The sequence below is a fragment of the Pantherophis guttatus genome, chromosome 2, assembly GCF_059756535.1.
Source record: "Pantherophis guttatus breed Tessera chromosome 2, ASM5975653v1, whole genome shotgun sequence".
Lineage (NCBI taxonomy): Eukaryota > Metazoa > Chordata > Lepidosauria > Squamata > Colubridae > Pantherophis > Pantherophis guttatus.
The window spans coordinates 38,584,817-38,606,175 of record NC_142064.1 but is presented as its reverse complement, the minus strand read 5'-3'; the positions used below and the strand labels follow the sequence as shown (position 1 = coordinate 38,606,175).

General features: G+C 40.6%; 1 protein-coding gene and 1 long non-coding RNA gene across 8 annotated transcripts in view; one reads left to right on the top strand and one right to left on the bottom strand.

Annotated features, from left to right (window-relative positions):
• The window catches only part of VCAN (versican), a 101,582-nt gene extending 90,250 nt beyond the window's left edge, over positions 1 to 11,332 (bottom strand). For 2 of the 6 annotated variants that reach the window (XM_034441230.2, XM_034441233.2), the window contains exon 1: positions 10,257 to 10,528. In XM_034441230.2, the coding sequence (XP_034297121.2) occupies positions 10,257 to 10,391 (135 nt within the window). In that variant the 5' untranslated portion in view covers positions 10,392 to 10,528. Of the gene's footprint in view, positions 1 to 6,295; positions 6,813 to 10,256; positions 10,529 to 10,733 lie in introns of those variants that run through there. The other 4 variants (XM_034441231.3, XM_087885860.1, XM_060690629.2 and 1 more) reach the window with 4 other exon arrangements.
• On the top strand, positions 10,486 to 21,097 carry LOC148115083 (uncharacterized). Of its 2 annotated transcripts, XR_015732112.1 has the most exons (3): positions 10,486 to 10,542; positions 11,882 to 11,958; positions 21,004 to 21,097. It is a non-coding gene; the product is annotated as an uncharacterized LOC148115083 (long non-coding RNA). The 2 variants fall into 2 exon arrangements; XR_015732111.1 differs by lacking the exons at positions 10,486 to 10,542; positions 21,004 to 21,097 and adding an exon at positions 11,112 to 11,292 and having other exon boundaries at positions 11,882 to 13,364.
• The last annotated feature ends 262 nt before the right edge of the window (positions 21,098 to 21,359 follow it).

Sequence of the window (21,359 nt, the reverse complement as noted above, 5' to 3'; positions counted from 1 at the left end):
GCTGCAATGTATTTACTGTTCTTCTCACATGCATACATGAATGCAGCTGTTTCTGATTTACAACTTGGAGAAAACAGAATAAGGTTTGACAGAGCCACCAGTGCGTGAATGAGCAAGCAGTCTCTATTGTACTTCACTGAGGATCAAACAGGTTCATGAAAGCATATAAGTTTATGCTGTGAGTATCTCAGAAGAAAGTTTTCTCTGAGCCTTACTCCTTCTCCTACTTTTTTTTAAAGACTTCTTGAGAAACATACACTTAATGGCTTCTTGCTTCCTGAACAGGTTGATCAGTCAACAGCTGGCCTCCTTGTTTTCAACTATCATGGCTGTCATAAGAAAAGTACTAAAGATCTCCTTTCAACTGGAAAAGTCGTTAGATACTTGCCAAAATATAACAAATGTATTTGCTAATGCCTAAATATTGTTTTACCCAAACTGAAGAGAAAAAAGAAGTAGAAAAGATAATTGGCAGTTGCTTTCATTATTGCTAGCAAAAGGAAACAATCATATAGCTTACTGCATTAAGAAAAGGGGAAGATTGTAACATGCTTTGCCACCTTGGGCCCTCATATATTTTGATTCCTTGTTCCACACATATTTAATACCCTCAGGATTTATTTTGCAATGCTAATTGCTGTTGTATCTTCTGAAGATTTAGCTCCCATAAATTTGGCATGGTGTAGTTCAAAGCATATTTAACCAGTTCCATTAAACTTGGTCCCAAGTAAATACACTTAAAATTGCAATCCAAGTTGCTGAAATTGCAGAGAAGCTGAAGGAAAAAAACAATAGACTCTATACTTCATGGGAACAGACACCAAGGCAGTACTTCCCAACTGTATTCAACTAATAAGCTCCTTGGAGTACTACACCATGTAATGTACTCATACACTCTATAATTCATCATCACATCATCTTCACTCCTTTTAGATTATTGATAGATCGTTAATTGCCTAACACTGATTAGGCACATTATAAATTATACTGCTTAAATATTCTGTCTTCCATTTAATTAACTTTGCCAGTTTCACCATATTACTGCCAGTTGATTAATTGTTCTGCTGTTCACAGTTGGTTAATTTGGGCTATATTCAATTAATCACTGTCTCTTGATTAACTCATTATCACTTGTAGTGATCCAAGTACTACATGGCAGTCTCCAAATGATTACACAGCCACTTCCCACAAAAGCATCATTTTGTTCCTCGCTTGGTTTTCCCCCCATCAAATTTACATTATTTATATTCTGTAGATTTAAAAAAAAATGTTGTCCCACATCAAAAAGCCCATGAGTGCTATACAGATGTAGTTTATTTATTTATTGAATTTATATCGCCACCCATTCGCATATAGCAACTCAAGGCGGCTTTAAACCTCATTTAAAACAATAAACTAATAAAAAAGAATCAAATAAATTAATATAATAAAATCACACACCCCGCCCCAGATCACATGACCCAGGTATAAAGCAGATCACATTTTTTTAACTCAATAAGTCAAAAACAGCCCACCAGCCAGGTTGCTGTCCATTACAATAGTTTCACTTATTTAAATCTGCAGAAATAAGATGTGTTTTTAATAAGCTGCTATTAGTGGTCCATGGTAGATCATATATTGGCATAAACTGGCCTTATGTCCTGCACTAAAATCAAATCAAAGTATGATTCAGTGCAAAATATAAAATCGCTTTTAGAATGTACTTTAGATATAATTATATGTAATTAATTAGATAATGTTTGTGGAAGAGAAACTTGGCTCGGAGTAAGAAAAAAATGTTAAAGTTGGTATTTTTAGAATGATGTAAATTTGATGTGGTTTTCACACTATACAGGGACCAGAACTTAATGTCATACTTCCTGTTAATACAGCAATGTTTGGGCAATCTCCAAGTAACATCAGAAAAATAAAATTGGTGACATAGCAGAACACAAGCACAATTCCCTTTCACTCCAGTTTCACACCTTTTTTTCAACTAGCAGTTCAGTCTCCATCAATTTTGGTTTTTAAAAAAATCATTTCAAGGAAAACCAGACACTTGGAAATACATTAGCAAAGAGAATTTAAGTGGGACATTGCATACAATCTTAATCTCAACAATTGCAAATTTAGAAAGAATTGTTGCAATTTAAGTAGAAAAAGGCCACATGGTTCATGATATTGGGAAAAAACATTGACCACATGAACTCTGTGAGTTGCTTTGACTGCTGGCTAAGAGGTAAACAGGTAATGTATCACTTCAAGGTTTTCTGGTCTCTTGATTGAGTTTTACAGAGATTTGGACAGTATCATGAATACAAGACTGCTTTTTGTAAAATAGGACATCTATAAGACCTATTTGTAAGGAAGTTCTTTTCTTAATAGCAATGCCCATTGGTCCTGGATATGAATCTCAATACTTCTATGATCCTTTTCTTGTTTGGTTTGGATGATACTGTAAGTACAGTGTAGTACTGGCAGTGTAGTACTGGCGGTGTCAAACTGGCAGCCCACAAGCCAGATGCATCACATGCAGGCCATGCCCACCACAGCTCCACAAAGGAAAAAAATGTCACAATATGTCATGATATATTGCGTGAAGCGATCGAGTTTGACACCCTTGGTGTAGTACCATACCAAAGCCATCATACAGGTAGTCCTCGACTTACCAGTTAGTTTAGTGGCCAAAGTTACAACAGCACTGAAAAAGTGGCTTATGACTGTTTTTCACAGTTACTACTATTGCAGCATCCCCATGGTCACATGATCAAAATTCAAATGCTTGGCAACTGACTCATATTTATGACAGTTGCAGTATCCTGGGGTCATGTGATCACCTTTTGCTACCTTCTGACAAGCAAAATCAATGGGGAAGCCAGATTTACTTAACAGTTGTGTTGCTAACTTAACAACTTTAGTGATTCACAACTATGACAAGAAAGTTGTGGTAAAAACAACTATGGTAAAATTGGGCAAAATGCACTTTAAAAATGTCTCAAAAAACAACAGAAATTTTAGGCTCTATTCTAAATACTATTTTAATAAGGCTAACATGAAGAAGCATGTTACAGGGACACTCAGTGTTGTAAAAGAATAATATGATGGCATCACTGTGTAAACCTACCCATTGAGAGAAACCCACAAAAATTAGAATCAGGGATGCTCGTGTCAAGGAAATGAAACAGGAAAAAGGAAGCTAGTGTCTATCAATCTCTGCAATGTTCATTAACATCAAACAATAAGCCATTGTTTCCATGCAATTCAAAATGGCTGAGTTATGAATTATGCAACATTAAAATCAAGCTGATCATAATATAGAAGCAAAGCCCTACATAAGAGACAATATGGTGCAAAGTTAAAAGTGTTAGACAAGGATCAGAGGTTTCATCTTCTTCTGGTCATGGAAGCTCCTTAGTTGACTTTGGTCTAGTCCACAGATGTCCAACTCATAGCATCATGTTGCCATCATGTGACATGACGATTTTCCCTTTGCGGAGCTGGGGTGGGGATGCATCCAGCCCTTGGGCCACCAATTTGACACCTCTGGACTAGTCAATCATGAAGGAACATCCCCATATAATCTGCCTGAAGCTATTGGAGGAAAGGCTCCAATAGGTAGCCATCAAGTCTAAATCAGCTACTCACTAGCAGCAGACCATGTATCAAGAGAAACAAATACATCATACCTGTAGCAATAGCCCAGACCCTAATTCTGTCCCCATATTCTCTCAGACAACAAATATTGTATCAATAGAGGAAAATATTTGTAGCTCAGGACTGAAATGAAGGATCCTTGGTGCTCTCTGAGCCTGGTTGTTTTCTCGCAGATGTTTCATTAGCCAAATTAATTTAATTTAATTTAATTATTTCAATTTATATGCCGCCTTTCTCCGAAGACTCAGGGCGGCTGATTATGTTATCTAGTTTGGGTAATGAAAGTCTGCAAGAACAAAAAAGAAGCTCAGAGACCACCACCAACCCCTCAACAAATGTCTATGTACGTGTTCATCTTCCATAACACAGTCATGTATTTTGTCTATCTTCTTATGTGAAATAAGTTATTGTATTGTTCAAACTCTGACAACCAAAGTAGTACTTTAAAAAAAAAAAAACAGGGAAACTAGTGACATGTCCTCAACTGTGATGGAATGTACTCCTGCAGAAGCAGTGGGGAGAGTTTTGGCAACTGTGCAGCCCACAACTGGAGGAGGGAGGAGGACAAGGTTCAGGATAGCCACACTCTAGAATTCCTTGGGATATGTCTAGGTAACAAAATTGTATCTTTATCTTGGCAAAAATCTGTCCATTAAGTATAAGCAAATAAGGACTGAACTTAATTGGATCTCGCTCTCTCATCTCTGGGCTCGGGCCTGACATCAACATTTATGAATAAGGTGTTCTTGAATTAAACTTAAAAGGTCTGGTTATAATTTTTGTTTTTTCTATATTTCAACTGAACTCCACTCTTCACAGCTCCAGTCATGTGTCTGTCTTATCTATTACATAACACATTTTATAGATGTTAAAAATAGTAACAACATGAAAGTTATACAACAATGTACTAATCTTTAAGATGCTATAAATGAGCAAAGAACGTCTCTGTTTTCTGTTGGTCTACATACTAATCACTCATTGTGGAACAGCTATGAAAGTATACCAATACTTATATTCAATAGTGAAAAAATGCTCTCATAGAGCAGAGAAATATTTTGCCATACTTCATTTAATAGTCAGGGAAAGGTAAATGAGGTCCAGGCAAAAGAACATCATGGCTTCAAAATCTAAGGGACTGGTTTGGACAAAATTCAACAGCACTTTTTCATGCAGCTGTTGATAAAAATAGGATCACCAAAACGATCGCCAATGTCCAATGACAGATATGGCACAAGAAGACAAAGAATAAGACATGAACATGTGATGCAACAAATTATTTACTGTTATCACCTTTTTCTGCTACAGCAGTTTCCCTAATCTGTTAGTACTGGTTGGAGATGAAGAAAATTCTAATGTAACTTGTTTGAAGGTCATGAAGTTGGATAAATATGACATTGCAAGATATAATCAAGCCTTGATAGTACAGTGGTTTAGTGCACCCTGTTATTAACACAGCTGCCTGCAATTTCTGCTGGTTCGAATCTCTCCAAGGCTCAAGGTTGACTCAGCCTTCCATCCTTTCTAAGGTAGGTGAAATGAGGACCCAGTTTGTGGGGGCAATAAGCTGACTTTGTATAAAATATACAAAAGAATGAAGGCTATTGCTTAACGCATTGTAAGCCGCCCTGAGTCTCCGGAGAAGGGCGGCATATAAATCAAATAAATTTTTTAAAAAAAAAAGGTAGAACCTAGTCGGAACTGCCAGGCATATACTGGAGGCATATACTTTTAAAAGGCAGGTAGTGTTGAAAGTATAGATATGATCTCCCAAATCCAATCCCAACTTGACCATGAGTTCAGTGAGTTACTTTGAGGCAAAATCAATCTCTCAACCCACTTTAGATAATTTAATAATGGGAAAGCTATCTTCCCCCTCCCCTCTTGGCTGATCTCTGTAACAGTTTGCCATGCCAGACAGATGCTTACTCTGTGCTGACTCAGCAGCATTTGACTTGCCTCTGTATTCAGTAATTCTGAATGCTGATGGTCTGAGGAGGTTGAGCTCTTATGAAACCATTGATGTCCCATGGTCTCTTTGAGACAGGCCAGTTCATTGTTGAAGGTCACTAAAGCCCAGAATATACATTTTCATCTTAGAAATGTCTTGCCAGAGTTCCCTGCTAATCTTCATGCGGCATGATAGCAGTGTTCCAATATCTAAGGGGTTGCCATAAAAGGAGCCAGGCTATTCTCCAAAGCACTTGAAGGCAAGACAAGAAGCAATGGATGGAAAGTAATCAAGGAGGGAAGCAACCTACAACTAAGGAGAAATTTCCTGAAAGTTAAAACAATGGATTAGTGGAACAACTTGTCTCCAGAAATTGTAGATGCTCCAACACTGGAACTTTTAAAGATGAGATTGAACCACCATTTGTCTGAAATGGTATAAGGTTTCCTCCTTGAGGGAGTTGGACAGAGGATCTCCAAAAGTCCCTTCCAACTCTGTTATTCATCCTTTTCCTTCTTGGTTTACTGAAGAAGGTGCTGGCTAATAAAGCAGACACTAGAACACCCCTCCCTACACCGTTCCACCGCCTTCCATTCCCCGTGGCCACTGCTAGCACCATCTTAATGTATTCCTTAAGTTGTCGGAATGGCAAACCCCAGAACTTTGCCTCCCTCCCCGCACACACCCCTCCCTTTCAAATCTCTCTCCCACCACCTTTTTTTCTCGCGCGCGCTCACACTTGGTCTCCGTCAAACAAAAGACGCCAGGCCAATGGCTCGAGACTTCCCAACTTCACACACCAGAACGAGAAGGAAGGACAAAGGATCCAGACTCCCTCCCAGATGAAATGATCCGTCCACGTGGCTGCCGGAGGACCAGACCTCCCAAGCTCCCTTTCTCAGCCCCGGGGATGCGCCTGTTGGGAGCGCCCTGCGCCCGGCTTTGGCTGCGAGCGCGCTGGGCAAAGTTGGGGTGGGGGGGAAAGCGCGTTTCCGAAGAACTGGCGGGAATATGAGTTCCGAAAGCCAACGCCTCCTAAGGCCGCGCTGGGGATCTTTTTTTGGGGGGGGGCAGCAACTTTGGCAAATTTATACTCCTGCTGTGTCGCCGGGGGCGGGAGCCTCGTTTCACCAGCCAAACGATATTTTCACACAGAGCAAGACGTGGAATGGGCACGCTCCTCCCTCCCGTTCCCGTCTCCCTCCACCACCACCCCCACTTCCTCTCCCCCGCGACGGGCGAAAATGGGAACAGGCTTTTCTTTCTCCAGGAAAGAGGAAAACGTGGCTGTTGGAACATAATCTTCCCCATCACTCACTGCAGAGGCAGCTGAAGGAGCCATTCCGCCTAACCCTTTATTTGAGGAGAACCATGCATGACTTTCCCACTTTATTTATTTATTTATTTATTTATTTATATATATATATATATATATATATATATATATATATATATATATATATATATAAAGTGGGAACTCCTCGATCTTTCTTTTATATATATATATATATATATATAATTTATATATATATATATATAAAAGAAAGATCGAGGAGTTCGTTGAGAACACCGGCCCGTAACGTGGGAGGTCAGGGAACTTAAAATGCCAGCCGGTTGGGTGTTAAAATGGCAAGAAAACCAGGGCAGATAAAGGAGTCGGCGCGGAAGTTCTGCGTCTCCTTTAGATTAATAACCGCGGGGCTGCTGCTGCTGCTGCTACGGACCTGTGCTAGGTTTTCTGTGCAACTTGAAAATCCTGTGGACGGGCAAAGTGCCCAAAGTTTGCTAGAAAGAGAAGCCTGTCTTTAGGAATGGGCTGCTTCCGAGACGGAAGGGAAGCGAAGCAGAGGGCAAATTCCTAGCCCTGCTTGCACAGAATCGTTTCCTTACATGCGTGTACCTCTTTTCCCGCCAACGCTGGCGCTGTAGCCCAAGGAGAGAACAGAACACTTCAAAAACAGTTTCGTGGCCCAAGTAAATCCCAAACTGACGGCATATTAAGGCAAAACTGCAACGCATCTTTCATGTCGCTTTCACATAAATCAGAGTTTGAACCAGTGGGTTTCAGCAGGTTCTGACTAGTTCTGGAGAACCGGTAGCAGAAATTTTCAGTAGTTCAGAGAACCGGTAGTAAAAATTCTGACTGGCCCCCTCCCCATCTATTCTCTGCCTCCAGAGTCCCAGCTGATCGGGAGGAAATGGGGATTTTGCAGTAACCAATCCCCTGGAGTGGGATGGGAATGGAGATTTTACAGTATCCTTTCCCTGCCACGCCCCCCCAAGCCATGTCACGCCCACCAAGTCACACCCACAGAACCCGTAGTAAAAAATTTGAAACCCACCATCGGTTTGAACTTAGTATATAGATCCTGGGAATCGGGGCTTTTTCTTTGCGTTCAAAATATACCTGCTCATAAAGCGACTGAACGATGCTAATTTGATGAATTAATCCCTAACTGGGATGAGGTAGTACCCGAAATCACAAGCCCATCAAAGATCTGTCCGCACAATAGGCTAAGAAAGGCTAAGGTTAAACTAACCCAAGCCTAATCTGTTGTGCGAATGCTACAGCTAAATTATTCACTGAAATTAAACGGATTGTGTGAATACAGCCTTTTTTAAGTTTACCGCGAAACTCCCTTTTCTCAAAAAAGAAACAGCCGGGAAAGAGAAAGAAACAAATGTCGGGGAGGAAGCAGAAGAAATATCTGCAAGGGAATCGTTAGCCATTCGTGGCTGATACCATTGACATTCAGTAACCTAGAGTAGTAACAAAAACTGTGTGTCAGCTAGAATAGCACAGACACAAACTTTTCCTCCTTGTGAGAAATTTCCCAAGATGCTGTCTATGTCAGGGATCTCCAACCTTGGCAACTTTAAGCCTGGAGAACTTCAACTCCCAGAAGCCCCCAAAGCCCCCCAAAGCTGGCTGGGGAATTCTAGGAGTTGAAGTCCTCCAGGCTTAAAGTTGCCAAGGTTGAAGACCCCTGGTCTATGTGACTGAATCTCCTTCACGCCTTCGACCTTCAGAGTTTCTCCAGCAGAGGGAGCAGCGGAACTGCGCAAAGACGCGCCCGTCCCTTCCAACTTCTCAAGACTCGGGAGTTTTAGGTTTTGTGTTTTTTTTTTAAGACGCGCGAACGCCTCTCCTTCCCGGCTCCCCCGTTTTTGAAGCACCGGCGACGGGAAAGCGCCGGAGCTCCTTGACCTGGGAAGGCTTTTGCACGCGCCGCCTGCCTCCGAGCGGCCAGTTCATTCATTTGCTCAACAGAAAAGAGGGTTTCCCGCGGATCTCTTTTGGGGTGGCAGGGATTGCTGCCGCCTGTTTGCAAGGAAAGAGGGTGTGTCGCAGCCGCTGGGCGGGGCGGGATGGGGGGCTTATTCTCCAGCTTGCTTTAAAGCGGGGAGGAAGCAAAGAGAGAGAGAGAGAGAGAGAAAGAGAGAGAGAGAGAGAAACCCAACCCCAGGGTTTCTCAGCGTTTGGGGAAAGGGGGAAGAGTCTACCTAGAAGAAAGCAGCTGGGATGGAAGAAGACGATTAGTTGACGATGACATAGACTTTTCCTGTAGAAAAACCCTGACACTCCCCCCTGCACCGCCCCCGTAACATTTGGAGCCCGCCAAAGAGATGGAGCCAGAACTCCTTGGCTGCCGCCACGCACAGGAAGACTGAGATAAACGCTCCGAAAGAAAAGGCGAGAAAGGGAGATTTTCCTCACTTCCCGCCCCCCCCCCGCCCGACTCGCCAGCAACATGCCGAGACAGACAAAACAATGCTCCCATCTCCCAACACATTTAGATTCACAAGAAACGCAGTCCTCCTTTTTCCCCCGTTCCCACCCCGCCCGCCAAACACCACACCCACCCCCGATTTTTCCATGTTGCATCCACTGCTAGCTAGCCAAGTCTTACTCATTTTGGGGTGAAGCGTCTTGCTCTCTCCCTGGATGTTGCCTTTTGCAATCTGGATCAGTAGGTCAGTTAAACAACACTAGCTTTTGTAACCTAGGCAAATGATTAGATAGATAGATAGATAGATAGATAGATAGATAGATAGATAGATAGATAGATAGATAGATAGATAGATAGATAGATAGATAGATAGATAGATTTTCCCTTCTCGCAACTTATTTCAAAGAACAATTTCGAACTTCTGCTTTGGAGCCTAAAATCACATAAAATTGGCGAGGGGGGAGATGGGTTACCCAAGCCTCGCAGAAAAGCCTTGCAGGGACCTCGCGTTAGAGCTAAAGTTTGTCACAACAGCGATTTACTTCCCAAACGCTTTTTTCCCTCTTGATTTCATGGGTTGCTTTCCCGGCAAGTTTTTTTAAAAAAACACCCCCACTCTTAAAACAAAGCCCAAAAGTGACCGATGGAAACGATCCCAGTAAGACCGGCAGGACTTCTCCGGGAGGCGAAGGAAGCAAGGGAAGGAATTGGGAAAGTTGAGCATCCGCGATGCCTTTTCTTCTCTGACCTTTGTGATCTTCCCCACCACCTCCGGTAGCTGGCCACTATGGTCAGAGGATACCCGACCCCCCTCCTCCGCCCCAGGTTTTTCTGCCAGAAAATCTCCGCAGCCAAGACTGGGAAAAGAGAACCAAGTGTTCTCCAGGAATCCCCCAAACCAACTCCACGGCTTCCACCGCCCGGCTCAGCCCCCGCATCCAAACCTGCTCGCCAAATCCGCCGCTTCCCAGCACCTCCTTCCCTCCAGAGCCGCTTTGTGTCTTCCAGACCCTAAAAGACGCTTCCTCCCCAGCCATTAACCGTTTCCGAGCCGCCGGACTCCCTACCTTGCCTCCCATTCAAAAACTCTTGTCTGGCCACACACACACACACACACACTCTCTCTCTCTCTCTTCCCCCATTCTTTCCACTTTTCTTTGTTCTCTTCCCCCCATCAATATTGTGCATTACACTCTGCCTCTCCGCGAAAAGCGTTGCCCTTCTCCAAAGGTATGAATGAAAGCAAGCATGAAAGAGCCGGCGCCTTCAAAATCACCCTCATCAGGTCTTTTTTCTTCTTCTCCCCCAACCCTTAGCTTTTACCAAACTCTTTTGTTTTACAGGTAACCCCCCCTTAGGTGTTCCTTCTCGCCCCCCTCACTTGACCAGCAGAAAATAGAAAGGGAAGGTGGTATAGTTACCTTTCAGAGCAGTTTATTGCAGAGGCTACCAAAAAGAAAAAAAGGGGGGGGCAAGGAAAGGGGAGGGAGACAGAGAGAGAGAAAAAAAAGAGGAGCCCCAATCAGAGATGGTTGGTAATCCAGAGGCTCCCTCGGGCGCGAAGTCTAGTAGCCACTTGGGAAACGGGTCCTTCGGGGGCTTCTCCTGGCGCCCTCTCTCCTGCGGCGGCGAGCACCTGATCCCACCCGGGCTCGAGAAGCGCTGCAGCTCCCGGCAGAACGAGGCACCCAGCGCGCTTTGCCTGCAAGTTCAAATGCGGACTTCACCACCCATCATGATTATATCGGGTCCCGTCAGCGTTTCGAGAGGAGGGGCCCTGCCTTGCCTCGCCGAGAGGAGGGCTCTTCTGGTTGCACACCCGCCGAGGTTCGCCAAGACCGAGCCCAGAGCCAACGAGGGGCAGCAGCAGGAGAGCGGCGGCGGCTTCTTCCTCCTCTCCCACCCCTCCTCGCTCCCCTGAGCCCCAAAATCTCCCGAGAGGCTCTGCAGACCCCCGTCGCCGCCGCGGCACCACATGAGGTGGGGAGGGGGGGGTAATAGGCGGCTCTCGACGCTCCCCTCCCCTTCCCTCCCCAGGGACAACAAGAGGCTTCAGACGGCAAAATTGGGACGGGAGGAAATCGGGGCACACGCTGTGAATTGGGGTGGGGGGCTTCCCCCTTGTGACTGTCGACGAAAATAAAATTTTTTAAAAATGTGTGAGGTGAGAAGGACCGCGAGGTGTGCCGAGGGTCCCGTTTCAACCGCCCCACCAAAGATGGTTGAAAGCCAGCCAACGTTCAGCTAAGGCCGGGCTAGTAGGGCTGAAACCAGTAGTCTGGCAAGCCGGTAGCCCACGGACAAATGATGGTCGCCTACCCGGTTATTTTTGAAACAAATAATAACAATGTGGGAACCGCGGGCAGGGTGAAAGTGGAAGCAGCCAAAACAAAAGAGCATTTTGGCCAAAGACTTCCTCCAAGTCTGAAGTTTCTTGTTAGAAAACGTTGCCTGGCTTCCTCTCACTATTGTAACTTGACTCCCAATATTTCTCTATCCCGTGTTGGAGCCTTTTGCTCTCTCTACAACATGGTCCTTCAGGAGCGATGCTTTCTTTCTTTCATTTCAGTTGTATGTGCCCTGGAAGCAAGGAGCAGTGGTTCTACAAAGAAGAGGAAGGCATGGCCCTGAGGATCACATTTGAAGGTGGTTTCCTTTTGTTCCAAAATTGAGTTAAAAGCAGGCATGGGGCCAGCAAAGGAGGGCTCCCTGTCTTTGGGGTGGCTGCAAAACGGTGATCGAAGAAGCAAGACCATCCATATGGTTAGGCAGGGTGAGGCAGGAGATGCAAAGGAATAAGGGACGGAAGCAAGGCATAGAGGACAAGAGCTAGACTGCTTCACTGTGGTCTGGGAAAAGCTGCAATCTTTAATTGCCACCATAGATGAGTTGCAGTGCAAGCCAGCGAGGGGGACCAAATTGACTTCTTAGAATAGGATACATCAGCACCACCCCATGAGGCAATATAATATCTTGAGCCATTTCATTTAGAAAGTGGAGAAGGTGAATTGGTTCCTCCGTTGCAAAATGGGATTTACAGACTAAAATACTTATCTATCCCTTCCCCTCTGCATTTGTTTTATATTCTTCTTCTAAAGACCATAAGATTCTCCTCTGACCCTTACTTCAGCTCTGTTTCATCATTTGGAGACAATTAAATTTCATAGAGATTTGAATTCAAGACAGCTCCAGTCCCAGCTGAGCTGTATAAAATCAAACAAAGCACAATATTCAATTGTCCTCTTTAATTTTGACCCAGATTATAGTTCATTTACCATATATTTCAACTTTCTCCTTTTGAGCATAAAAGTCCCCCTTGAATATTTTTATATGAACACAGAATACCATTCCCTACTGTCTGTCTTCCAAGTAGATGGGATGGTTATTCCATCATCATCAGAACTAGAATGATTGGCCCTCTAAAAGTGAATGGCGACTACCACAGATTGAAAGATACCTATCATCAACTCTTCATCCATCCATATATCCATCTGCCTGCTTGCCTCACATAGTAATCCTGTTGGCACACACATTTCCTTTTTTTTTTTCTTTTATCCACACTGTACCAATTTTGCACAATTCCTTCATTAACTACATGACACAGGTAATGATTGGTAGCATGATTGAGTTATGGGAATAAAGTTACAAATTTAGTTACAGTCAGATGATTGAACTGACAAGGGCTACAATTGTGGTAGAAGCTCATATTATATAGGTAGTCTTAGTTTAGTGACCGTCTCATTTAACAACCATTCACAGTTATGATAGTGATGAAAAAGTAACTTTGTTACCAAGCCTCACATTTATGGCTTTTGCAGATCTGTAAAGCAAAGGAAAGTATTATAAGCATAGTTGTGGTTTCACTTAGTAACGGCTTCGCTGATCATCCAAGTTGCCAATCTCAACTGCGGTCGCTAAACAAGGTTTCCTTATACACATAATCAATACAACAATGCAATTAAAAAAAATCAGTATAATACAAAATGCAAATGTTCATTGAACAATTTAAATAATTGCAAGTATAAATATTACCCAAATAATAAAAATAAAAATTTCAAAGCCAGACCATGCATATTGTGAGGAAATGTGCAATGATTAATACGCTCAATCTAGAATTCATAGTGCTTCCAGGATTTATTTATCTCTCTTGCCCACTGCCTCTCAAGAAAACAGTTAATAAGAAAAAAAAAATCAATTTTCCAGTATATGTTGAATGTATCTACTGCTCATCCCAAGGTATTGTTTAAGTTAAACAGGCAGGAGCTTTATGTACTCCTTATTGGCCCCAGGATAGAAACTATGTATAAAGTGCTATATAAATGATTCAGTGTTTTCATAGTAAACTAAAATCTTTTATTATTATCTCTTTTATTCATTAAACATGAAACTCAGTCAACTGAACATTTAAAAATGTGTCATAAATACGATTGACTGGTGCTAATGGTTGATAGGGTTGCTGCCAGTGTCCTAGGTATCAACCAAGTATCTTCTTAAAATATATGATGTTATGAGTAGTGCATTTTTTTGCAGTTCCACTGGTGTTATTGCAGGAAGCTACAATTTCTTGATGTATTTTGTAAAATTCTTGGACATGGTACCAAGTGCCCAGATGACAAATGGGTATCACTGTTACATGTTTCATCCATAGCAGTGTAGTTTCGATGGCCAGGTCGTGATATTTCATGATTTTTTTCCAGTTCTTTTTCTTCGACTCTGGCATCTCCTGGTGCATCAATACCAATAAACTGTACACTTCGGCCCTCAACAACCATGATATCTGGCATGTTGTGTTCCAAATTACTACTACTACTACTATTAATTATTATTATTGTTATCATCATAATCATCATCATCTTTTCATTATTGCCTTTTAGTCAGAGCTGACTCTTGGTAACTAATCTCTGTAGTTTTCATGGGAAGATTTTATAAGTGGTTTGCCATTGCCCACTTCTTAGGGCTGACTGGAAATGACTGGCCCAAGGTCACCCAACTGGCTTTATGCCTAAGGCAGGACTGGAAATCACAATCTCTCAGTTTCTATCCTGATACCTTAACCACTATACTAAACTGGCTCTTGCAATGGGAATTCTAAAACTGCCCATTTTACAAATTAAACATTTAGAAATTAGTCTAATATCATTCAGTAAATTAGTCCCTTTAAAGAAGAGATTTTCCAGGCTAAAATCTGAAGGCTCCTTTTACAATCACAGGCATGTTTGCTGTATTTACAATACAAGGCTTTACTTGCACAATTTATATAAAAGGAAGGTGAACATTTTCCAGTCTTTGAGCACTGTCTGGTAAATCCACCACTTTTGGCTGCAGTCCTCTGTTGCAAGTTTACCACATATTGGAAGTGTATTCTTCCTAATTGACGTCCACATATCTGGCAAAGGCAGTGCAATTGCGACAAACACATGTTTGATGTAAGTTTTTGTGCTTTGCAATATTTTTTGTTTGTCCTTTTTCAGACTTATATTGCTGAAATGTGTACTTTTGGTTTTTTAAAAGTATATATTTTCTATTTTGCCTTAATAAAAGGTATATGTAATAGTACAGAAATATTTAATAAAGCTATGTGTAAGAATTCAGCTATGCTAAGCTATTCATCTTTGTCATATGTACCCAAGCATCATACTTGAGATTTTTCTATGAGCAATGTTAAAGGTTTCTCTATGACACTGGAGAAGAACAATTAAAATTTCATTTAATTGTTAATTGTTAAAATTTAATATAGCAATTTGTTTATTAGTAGTAAAATGTAATGTCACAAAGACATTTTAAAAGTAGTGATTTGTTATGCCAACTGCTTTAAAATTTGTGAGAATATTAAATAATCATTTACCTAAAGACATATTCTACCCATGTAGATAAGTATGCAAAATTGTAAACTAGTTAGGCCTATCTATATATTCACCTATCAAAATCAGTATGTCAAAATTCATCACATACCAATGGAGGATCATGGAAGAATGGGTAGTATCAGAAATATTTTTTTAATTCATTCCTTCTCAAACCTAGTGACCATGGTTGAGACTACTACCCAAATCAACGTAAGGATTATGAGAATTATAATAAAACATAAAGATAATAACTTGAAAAGGTAAATATATCTGCATGTGTGCAGTCAGTATTTCTAAATATAAAACTGCTTACTGAGGCCATAAGTGAATGCCTATTCATTTATAATAACATGCTTATATTATAAATGTGGAGATGGAGTACCCTAATCAGTTCCATTTCAATAGGTACTGTCCATTTGCTCTCAATAGTATACAATCAGCAGATCATCAGAATAAAAAGGGTAATTTGCTACTATTTGTAATATAAGACTTAATACAAGCAGGTACTAAAAAGTGGACTTTAGCCCTTCCAAGGAATACATTTACATCTATCTGTATACACAATACACAATAAAAAAAATTATGAAATAATGCTAGCCACCACAAATCCTTGCATATAAGGTTTAGACTCTTTTTATAAAGTAGCATTTAGTTGTTTCCAAATGGAATCTATTCTAATATTGTGGACACGGATAGGCTTGGGAGCTTATCATTTTCTGAAAAGTCCGTTTTAGCCTGCTTAATGCACAAAACTTATGATTAACTGGTGGGTGAATAAATGACCTCCTGAGTTTCCATAGAATGTTTACCTGTCAGTAAACAGGACAAGGGGCAGAAGGTAGGAAAGAAACCTCACTAATCCGACTCCTGCTTACAGAGGATTCTACAAAAGGATACATTTGTAATTGTTAACTTCCTTCCTTTCTCTTCCAGACTCATCTGTAGCTTTTCTAGCCAGGGGTGTTATCCCCTGAGATTTAGGAATTTTCAGCCCTTAAACAGTAAGATACAGGAAGTGCAGTTATTAACTGAAATGCAAGCTTTTCCCAGCAAATTTCTATCACCTTTATGAACCTCTATGAAATCAAGCCATTGAACAGGAACTCAGCTCTCTCGAAATATCCTAATCTTCTATCTCATACCCCATAGTGATGTTTATTATCGGAGCTGGCAATCGATCTTTCTTTGCCAATATGCCATCCTACTCTTGTCTATCTCCAAGCACACTATGCTCCTTAATTTTTCCACTGATTCATTTGGCCTTGTGTTTGGATTAGGTTTTGTTTGTTTTTGTTTAATTGTAGTTGGAAGGTCTCACTTGTTTCTTGGCTAGGGTGACTTTGTTTACAGCAAAGGTTGAAGACTTCTGTTTTAAATCATTCTGCTCTGCCCTTTTAGGTTTTGAGATAAATGCTAGTTCTTCTTGAAAAAAGAACCACCATGTGGGAATGTTGCCCTGCGCTTGCTATCTTTGTAACTACAGCAGAATTAGAATGGCAAATCTTTCCAGATGGGCTAATAAAGAGGAGATACCTCAGTGATGAAATCCATTTTTTTTACTACCGGTTCTGTGGGTGTGGCTTGATGGGCATGGCAGGGGAAGGATACTGCAAAATCTCCATTCCCTCCCCACTCCAGGGGAAGGATACTGCAAAATCCCCATTTCCTTCCCACTCCCCGGAGAAGGATATTGCAAAATCTCCATTCCCACCCCACTCTGGGGCCAGCCAGAGGTGGAATTCTCCAAACTACTCAAAATTTCCGCTACCGGTTCTCTGAACTGCTCAAAATTTCCGCTACCGGTTCTCCAGAACCTGTCAGAATCTGCTGGATTTCACCCCTGAGATAGCTCATGCAAAGAAGTCAGCTTTGTATGACTGAAGGGAGACTGATAAGGAATGACCATCCCCATAATCTCAATAGGTTAATATTAGAATACATTGTAGGAAAAGAACCATATTAGTCTATGGTGGTTCATCTGTATCAGTGGTGGGTTCCTCCCGGTTCTGCCTGGTTCCGCCGAGCCGGTAGCAGTGACGATATGATGCCACCGAACCGGTTCTGCCCCCGCCCCCCCTGCATTATTCTTACCTTTTATTTGGCCCCACCCCCAATCTATTGCTGCCTCTTAAGTCCCAGCTGATCAACTAGAGGGAAAAAAACTGTTTAAACTCTTGCCGCGGGGCTTCAAAGGGCTGCCCTACAGCTGATTAGTGTTAAAAGAAAACAAATGAGTAGACCGGTGCCTGCAAAAATAAATGGGTAGACCAGTGCCTCCAAAAACAAATGAGTAGACCGGTACAACTCTGCAAGCAGTTAAAAGCCTGGTAGACCAGTACCTCTGCTAAATCCTAAAGAATTGTCACATGTCCATCAAGCCACGCCCATAAAATAAGCCACGCCCACAGAACTGATAATAAAAAAATTTAGAACCCACCCCTGATCTGTATGGTGTGAATGATTAGGTGTACTATATAGATTACTTTACATTGCCATTGTTCAAGATGGAATGTTATATTCCCTCTTTAAAGAAATAAACAGAGATTAGGCTGAAGAGATGGAATTTTCTTTTGTCTTTTCACTGCCCTCTAGTTGGTTCTGCAGGTAGACCAGTGAAAAATGGCAATCAATTAGTAGAAATTGCTACAGTATGGAAGTGATTAAGCTTCTTGAGGGCAACTGGCCAAACATTGTCTCTATTAAATATCTGAAGCAGTCTATGCTGTTCTTGAACTTTGGTATTCCAGCAAGAGTCCCAATAATGAAAAAGTAACATTTTGATATTGAACCACCAAAAAAAGTATAAACCAAAGGACAGATTCATATGAAAACATTTTGAATAGAAAGTACTGTATCTACTTTCAAGTACTATATCTACTAGTTTTCAAGCCATAATGGCAAGTTCTGTATAATGAGCTAAGCCAAAATCAAACGTTTTAACATATATGATGTGTGACCATGGTATCTACCCACTATTTCTTCCACCTATAGTACATCTGCCTTAGAAATATTTTTTTCTTAAAGCTATGCATCATAGAATACAAAAATCTGGATAAACAATAAACAGCAGAAAAGTTATATGTATCATTTGGTACTATGTTGTGGTTGCCTAGATTTTTGCAGATCCAGAAATAGCAATCTTACTCTTCCTAATATTTTATCTCCTTTTGTCTAACCTATTGTCATGATTTCAAAGATTGCTGCAGGTAACCCATACTTGTCATTTGGAGAACCACTTTGGGGTAACATTTAATAGTCGCCAAGAGTAGGCAAACCAAATTCCTAGCTGTCATCACACAAGACTGTTTAAAATTCCCACCTCTGACCTCAGGCAGATGAGATCCAGACCTTAGGAGTAAAACTGACAACATTCTATCTACCCATCTCCTTAATTTAATTTAGATGGCTTCTAAACTATTTTTCTTTTTCCTTTGTACTTTATCAAAAATACCATGGTTTAGGCATTACACCACAAAGTAGTCACTTAGGAAACCATATCAGCAATAACTCTCAGTTGTTAGAATATGTGGGTCACCAAGCCAACATCACAGAGACCCTTCTTGCAAATTAAGCCTTAAAGATTGTCCAGATGCTTATGATAATTGCAGAACAAAAGACGCCCAACAATTGTCACAAGAACAAGTATCCTGTAGTTTCTCCTTTTAACTTAAAGTTACATGGGAGGGAAAGAGTAATTAAGTAGCTTCATTAATTCAGGGCTTGAAGTAGCAAGTGGTATGGTAAGTCAAAGCTCTGCTTTTTCTATTCTGGTGTAAAATAATGATGATCAGCAAAAGACAAAACCAGACAGATTTACTATAGAAAATAGAAGTGGTTGCATGTAATCTTCTCTGAATTAGTATTTACACTTCACTCAACTAAATTATGGATGGCTTTAAGACACTTTATGGAAATTTCTTAGAGAATTAAGCCGCACAAAAGGAACATGATGAGGGGAACATGATGCTATCCATCTTATCATCAGCAATAACCCTAATTGTTGGAATATATGTGCCATCATACCAACATCATAGAGACTGTTGCAAAATAAACCTAAAGGATGTTCCAGGTTGCTTATAATTGCAGAACGAAAGATGAGTAATGTATGTACTCTCTTCTTCATCTTTCTGTATCTCTGTATGTGTGTGTGTGAGAGAGAGAGAGAGAGAGAGAGAAAGAGAGAGAGAAAGAGAGAGGGGGAAAAATGTAAGTTTGGTGCCATGTTCAACACAATGGCATTTAAATTTAATTTATTCAGTTTGTAATTAGATTATAAAAAGAATGCCTTTAATTTGAAGCCACAGACAGACAGATAATAGATAGAAGAGAGAGAGAGAGAGAGAGAATATTGACAGGTATATGATGGAGAGAGGGAGGGAGAGACAGACAAGCAGACAGATATAAAAACTAGAAGATGGTGATATTGCCTTCATTGTCAAAATCTAAGTAATAGCTATATTTGCCTATTTAATTAAATAGAGTCTCAAATACACATGTAGAAGCTATGGCTATATATTTATGTACTGCATATAAAGAATGTTCAAATGTGTTGCCAAATTTGGTGGAAGAGTTAATAAATATGATTTTATAATCTATCCCCATGCATTCAGTGAATGTTGAAGGATTATATAAATAAGCATAACAAAAATAATGCATATTGATATGCAAATTTACCATAATAGATTAATTATCCCCAGCTCTAGTGTGAGATTTCACAAAATATTTTTTTCTCAGTAATGTGACATTTGGACTCCTTACTATGCCCTTGATCTTTTGACCAACAATTTACTACCTCTTCAGTATCTTGGCCTTCCTGTTCTCTTCCTAGGAAAATAGATAGCTTCTCAATAGCTCCAAAGTTTCTCTCTCTCATCAAATCTTATCTTTTGCCTTTCTTCACATCAACTGCACTTGTGTGTCAGCATTGCATGACTGATCTTCTCTTTTAGCAATCGTATTGGCTATTACCATACCATGGTCTCATAGCAGCTCCATTAACATCCAGCATGGAGATGATAAGTAGGAAGCTCCCATTTCCTATAAATGACAGCTTTCCCTCTATAGAAGATGTTGTATAGAAAAAATTAGGTCCCTTAGAAAACTCTTATTTAAGGGATATTTGCCTCTGCATCCCTAATATAATTGAAAAAAGGATCTTTTTAGAAAAGCAAAATTGTATTGTATGTATTTTAATTTTGGCTGTGCACCGCCCTAAGTCCTTCGGGAGAAGGGCGGTATACAAATTTAAATAATAAATAATAAATAAATAAATAAATAAAAATTTACTACAAAAACTGTCATTTTATCAAACACAGGTCTGTTTTATTAAATGTAGTCTGAAAGTATAAATATAAAAGTCAGCATTGTGTGGTAGGTGCTTGCATGATATCTGATTGATGAACTTAAATTATTTCAATTTAATTCCTTTCACGAGATTGGATTGTCTCATGCAATTAATGGAGTTCTATAAATAGAGGGGATCCTCAATTTACAGCTAGTAACTCAGTAATTGTTCTAAATTATGATAGACCACAAAAGAGATATTTAAACTTGGAATTGAAGTTCTGATCACCACCTCCCTACCACAGTCATGTGCTCACATTTTGGGAGCTTGGCAAGTAGCCCACATTTATGGCCATTTGCAGTGTCCTGTGGTCATGTAACTGTGATTTATAATATTTTTGCTGTAAACCAGTATTTACTTCTAGTTTCCAGGAAAACAAAAACAAAAAACCAGCCATTGTGGACAATGGATTCACTCAATGATCACCTCCAAAACTGTTATAAAATTGGGTCAATCGTGTGATGACTTACTTAGCAAGTGGCATGACTTATTTTTTTATTTCAGTTCTAAGTCAAGGACTACCTCTATGAAAATAAAATAGCAGGTGGAACCTGCAGAATACCATGGAAGATAATAATGGAGGCTTGCAAAAATTGCCACCTTTCTCTCACCTGGAGTGTTCCACTGAATCCCATTTCCTCTGCAGATGGAACAAGATTGCTTGGATTCCACTCCTTCTATGTGGACTATTGTAACCTGAGCATAAAGTAAGAAAGCTATACCATTCTATAAATCTGAGTAAAACAATTATTGTACAAAACATTAACCTAGTGATTAGAGTATATAAAAGGAAATCGAGGACAAGTGAAGAGAAAATATGAGGGTTTTCCTTCAGTATGGGAGTTGCACTGGAACTCAAG